The 5,893-nt window shown below is 43.2% G+C and overlaps 1 protein-coding gene across 1 annotated transcript; it reads left to right on the forward strand.

The window, feature by feature from the left end:
- The first annotated feature begins 1,984 nt into the window (after nucleotides 1–1,984).
- Nucleotides 1,985–4,967, forward strand: LOC147635663 (pentatricopeptide repeat-containing protein At5g66631-like). Its single transcript, XM_086802223.1, has one exon. It carries the CDS (start codon nucleotides 2,295–2,297, stop codon nucleotides 4,446–4,448), a length of 2,154 nt encoding a protein of 717 aa, XP_086658349.1. The 5' UTR covers nucleotides 1,985–2,294; the 3' UTR covers nucleotides 4,449–4,967.
- The last annotated feature ends 926 nt before the right edge of the window (nucleotides 4,968–5,893 follow it).

A 5,893-nucleotide genomic window follows, 5' to 3' on the forward strand; every position in this document is an offset into this window, starting at 1 on the left:
TGATTAAGAGGGAGAGAGAGAGAGAGGTTTTAGTACCATTGAGCAAATTGTAATGGAACTAGATGAGCGCATTGTTAATGAGGTTTTAGTACCATTGAGTAAATTGTAATGGATATAATGATGGACAGATGATGCTCTTTTTTTGTTTATACTATCCTCTTATCGGGATTAATGCTTAATATCAAATTGTAGAACATGCAATCAACACTAAATTGTGTTGTCCCCTCTCTTGTTCTCTCTCTCAGTGATTACTAATATCCACTTTGTGATGGAAGCACTCTAAGGAGAGTTTTATATTTGCATAGACAATGATTAAGAGGGGGAGAGAGAGAGAGAGAGAGAGAGAGAGAGAGAGAGAGAGAGAGAGAGAGAGAGAGAGAGAGAGAGAGAGAAGAAGAAGAAGAAGAAGAAGAAAACGAGGATAGAAGTAGATAGTGGAGAGAGATAGAGCAAAGAAGGGAGAGAGGGAGAGGAGAGATAGAGAGAGAAAAGAAGACAAATATAGATTTAGATGGTGGAGAGAGATATATAGAGAGAGAGAGGAGAGATAGAGAGAGAAGAAGAAGACGAGTATAGATGTAGATGGTGGAGAGAGATATAGAGAGAAGGGAGAAAGAGCATATAAGGAGAGAGAGAGAGAGAGAGAGAGAGAGAGAGAGAGAGAGAGAGAGAGAGACTAGTATGGTTATAGTAAAGATCTTTTTATCACTAGGCATGTAACAAATAGGTCAAGGTCTTGGTGCATAAAGAACAAGCCCATGCTCTTTTCTGTTGGAGAACACCCTTTTGTCGTTAAACATTTGGAACACCCTTTTGTCATCAAACACCCTGAACACCCTTTTGTTGTATTTAAAATTTTTTTTCGGCCCTTTTTCTTAGCATGTTGTTGACCATTCTATTATGGAAACCACGACATTAATATGGATAAGTATGCACACCAATGCTAGTTTCACTTCGGTATGGATACCAATATAAGCAACATGGATGCGTTTGCACACCGATGCTAACTCCATTTTTCGCTTATGGATGCGAATGCTTTTTTCAATAGTTTTTTTTTGGATATGTCAACCCAACATGCTAAAGCCCAACCCTTTATTCATTATGTTGCACCCATTTTGCGAGCACATGTACCAATGAATCTATTTCAATGCAATATGGATGCTTAGCACATCATTTTTAGCTCCATTTTGGGTATGTCACCAAGCACACTTTTACTAGCAAAAGTTTCTTCTTCAAGGCCTTTTAATTGCACTTGATCTCTTATCTAACCTGCCAACATTTCATCAATATTCTTAGACAGTTCTTTCTCTTTGTTAGTAAGATCATTCGCATCTTCTTCTAACTTTGAGTAGCCAATTACTCTTCTGATAGTGCTTGTTGAGAGATGCCCTAAACCTACCTTACATTAGTTGCATATGTTGTTGTGTATTGTATAAACAATCATGTAAATTGCCACACTAGAGCTCTTGATACATCACTGCATCAGACACTGGTAATATCCTGATAGCCTACGCTCACCATCACCAACATACCTCATCAAGGATGATATGCATGATGTAGTGGATCTTCCTTCTACAATATTCTTTTTTTCCATATCTTTGATAGGAATAAGCTGTTGTTTCATCAGTGTTGCATTTGTTGTATGCACCCCTACGTGTAGTATATCTTCATCAACTTGAAGGGTGCATGTGTTGTGTGCACCCCTACGTGTAGTATATCTGCATTAACTTGAATGTGTAGATCTACTTTCCTCTTGCGATTTGTAAAACGACTTTGAGAGCTTTCCACTTTTAGGTTAGAGAGAGAGAGATATATGAAAAGAGTAGAAGATTGTAGAAGTTGACAAGAGAAGAGGTGAGAATTTGGAGCAATACATGAAGAGGTAGAGTTATTGAGCTTAGTTTGTATCTATGGAGCTTGTTTTGAACATGGCCAATGTGTTCCAATTCTTTGTTGCTTGACATGAATAGTGATTGGCCTTCAGCTCGTGAAGCCACTCTTACTTGCCATTCAAGATTTCTCTCAATATATAAGTGAAATTTTCAACCCTTTGGTTACTTTTTGTCATAACTCCCAAGCACAGTTCAAAATTTCAAAACGGGAAAATGCATATGCTTATGCCATGGCTGACAGAGACAGAGACAGAGAGAGAGAGAGAGGGGGTGGGGAGAGCGGCTAAGGGCATGCAAGCTTTACATGGATATCAACAGATTCAATTCAGTTTGTCCCCCGCGAAGCTTCTTGGAAATATGGACTCTCGTTGCTGCTAAGGTCGAAGATGATATCAAAGCTTTATGAGGAGCATTTCCATGGTTTCTACAAGTTTAGGGCAAAAGCTCAGGTGCTTCCTCTTCGCATGTAAGTCTCTACACACTGTTTTGGAGCATTCGTGCAAACCCTTGCGTAAGCCAACTCTTTGTTTAAGGTTTTTCTCTTCAACAAAGAGTGTGAGCATATCACCTGTACACACCACTCCTTATGAGGTCTCCAACTCAGAAGCCAAATACTGGAGCTCTGATTTGAACCAGTTCTTTGAAAGGTTGTATACTGTCAGAAGAATCCATGGTGTGCTTAAAGACATGGTTTGGAGCTCCGATGCCCAAGAGAAGTTAAAGAACCTGAATGTGGCCTTTGATGTTGAGATTGTCAGCCAGGTACTCAGAAGTGGTGGCATACCACCTACAACGTGTATGAGCCTGTTTTATTGGCTCAAAGATGAGCAGGCTTTTTCCCACACTTTCCACACATATGATGCCATGATTGGCATGCTCAGAGAGTGTGGCCGAAGTGATGATATGTCAGCAGTCATTGAGAACTATCGGTGCAGCACATCCGGGCAGGATTCGATCTATTTCCATAACCTGATTAGATGGTATGCTAAAGCAAACAATCTAGATGGGGCACTTGTAGTGTGGAATCAAATGAGAGGGCAGAAACATAGACCCGGGGTTGGGCTGTGCAACACCATGATCGACTTACTAGGCAGCTGGAGACGTTACCGTGAATTGATATTGATATATCATCAGACAGTGCATACAGGCTATGCCTTAACTGTTTGCACTTACACGATCCTTATCAAACACCTTGCTTCGGCTGGGAAACTGGATGCTGGAGTTGAGCTTTTCAGAAAGTTGCCCTTTTTGAAGGTCAGGCAGACAGCTCTCATGTTTGCAATCCTCATCTCACAATCGGCTTCAGCTCATAACCAGGAACAGGTGAGGCATCTATGCATGCAGATCACAGAGGTCAGTGTCAAGCCTACTCGCCAAGTGCTGGCTTTCATGCAAGCTATGGTGAAGTCAGGAAAGTCAATGGAATCAGAGATAGTTGGCCAATGCTTTTGGCCGGAGCTCACAATTGAGGAGAGGACTCACATGTGTGCATCAGTTGGTCCTTTCTATGGTGATGAAGATGAGAATGGCAGCGAGATATGTGACGGTGAGCATGAGCACATCGAAGCTGTGTATTGCAAAAATGATATCTGGTCAAATAAAGATCACGATTCTTGTGTTAATGTATCTGCACTTGCCCATGCTCTCAGAAGATGGAAAGCTGATACTGAGTCATGTATAGGGGCCGCACAAGTGAGGTGGACAAGCCAGCTGGTTTATAAGGTTCTTTGCCGCATCAGGAAGGCGGATGCTGCTTGGAAGTTTTTCAACTGGGTACAGGTTCAGCCGGACTTCACGCACACAGCTCCGGTAATCTCTAGAATGATAGCCATACTTGCTGTGAATCGGGATATGCTAGCTGTGGAGCAGCTGTTAAGCAAAGCAAAAGAAGAGGGCATACCTCTGTCCGTCCACATAGTTAGTGCTGCTATTAAAGCTTATGGCATGATGAGAAACTCTGATAAAGCCATGGAAACCTTTCACAGGCTCAAAGACTTTGGCTTGGAACCTAATGTGGAGGCATATGCCAATGTAATTCATGCACTCGTGAAGCAAGGCTGTTGTCTCAAAGCCAAAGAGTATTTTGATCACATGCAGCAGTCAGGGTTGCGGCCTACTTCCAAGGTCTATGTGATGCTGATTGAGTGCTTTGGCTTGGCAGGAGGGCTAGATACTGCACGCTTATTATTTGGACAGCTTGCTGATGTGTACAGGAGACCTGATGCTGTTGTGTACATGAAACCTGATGTGGACATGTACACAGCGATGATAAAAGTCTACTTTTGGAATCAGAAACCTGACATGGCTTTGAAAGTTTTTGAGGATTGTAAGAGAGCTGATCTGCAGCCGACTGCTGACTGTATCGATACTATGACAAAAGGTTTATGCTTGTTAAACAGACGGAAGGAGGCTAAGGCACTCCAGAGAAAATACGCTGAAGATATTTCTAAGGAGAAGGTTTTGTGTCATTTTGAGGTGCTGATGCAAATTTATGATATTTTGGAGAAAAACCTTGTGGGAAAGGATTTCATTTCACATCCAACAACAAGTGGCTAATTTTTTATGGTATGCATGTGGCTTGTCCTTCTTGACTAGGAACATTAGCATGGTGGGTAATGGTTGGGTACTAAGCTGTGGGCATGGGTAATTGTAGGTAAGCATGGGTATTGGTTGGGTACTGTGCTGTCATTATGATTGGATTTCAAGTGCTATAACATAGTGTTTATATTATAGCAGAAGCATAACCCCTTGGATCCGATAAAACACACATGCACACGACGTTGGTGCCAAATGCTGCACTGGCTTGTTTATCTTTATATGCTTGGCCCTTGATCAACATCTTTTCAGGTCCTGCACACCACTGTATGCAGCACACTCTTTGCAAGGTGTGTTCTAGACTGGGCAAGTCTCATGGATACATACTGCCTGTTTCATGGGTTCTTGAATTGTATTCAACTTGCTTGTTCTGACTGACCTCCTGCGTCAACCACCCGGGTACCAAAGAAGTCACATTGGATACCCCGCACCACTAGTACATCTACATTAAATGCCGCTTACAGTGGTATTCCGATAATGGGTGATACCCACGGCTGAACACCAAAGGCCAAGGGCCCTTGTGTACTTATGGCTAGATCCGGGACTGCATGGGTGCTTCTTGCTTGCCATTGTAATACTCTACTAATGAAACATTTTAATGTTCTCAATGTAGTTAACTTTGTAAAATGTTCCCTTTATTTGTCGTGTGAGACTAGTGCTAACCTGCCCAGAGGAGAACTCTCGTAACACTTAGTGTTCCACTGTAGCGTGCTTGGGCAACCAAGTCTTCGAAAGTATGCTAAAAATTTGGTATGCTGGGTGGGACACTCGCAAAGTACCAAGAGTCCCAAGACACAGGTTGTGTCTGTGTCACTGTGATTGCGTGTTGAGCTAGTCTGGAAGGTAGGGAGTACTTTGAGGCCTCTGCATGCCCCAAACACTTTCTCATGGTAGCCCAAGCAGAAGCCCCTTAAATCATTGTTCCTCTGTGTACACCCCCACCACCCTTATCCATGGCAACTGGTCCACCTGGTGTCGCGACTCGCTAATCTTGGTAATGCCACTCTTGGGGACAATGCCGGAGGTAAGGCCAATGCCTTCTGGTCCGAAACACCTCTCCGTAGTGCTGGGGCGGCTCAATGTCAAACTTCCCTCATTCAAAGGTTCGGCCGTAGAAGACGCCGATGATCATATGAGGCACTTCTTGGCCAAGTGTGGGAGCCGAGGCCTATGTCAGTTTGGTGTTCTTCCCATCCGCCCTAGAAGGCTCTGAGATAAATGATTCAGCCAATTTCCGGTGAACCACTTTGCTGTGACTGGGTCGCTTCGTGGGATTCCTTCCTCCGCACCTTCTGACCAGGCAACTATGAGAATCGTATCCTTCAAGAGCTAAGCACCTTACAACTAAGGCTTGGAGAAACTGCAGCTGAGATGATGACAAGGACCACAGTGTTGGTGGCTAGTCT

Source organism: Cibotium barometz, chromosome 9, assembly GCF_041138505.1.
Source record: "Cibotium barometz isolate CiBa-2024 chromosome 9, ASM4113850v1, whole genome shotgun sequence".
Classification (NCBI taxonomy): Eukaryota; Viridiplantae; Streptophyta; class Polypodiopsida; order Cyatheales; family Cibotiaceae; genus Cibotium; species Cibotium barometz.

Bases quoted from the DNA above. Each gene is read 5' to 3' on its own strand.
- LOC147635663 (XM_086802223.1), top strand. From the start codon at position 2,295: ATGAGGAGCATTTCCATGGTTTCTACAAGTTTAGGGCAAAAGCTCAGG.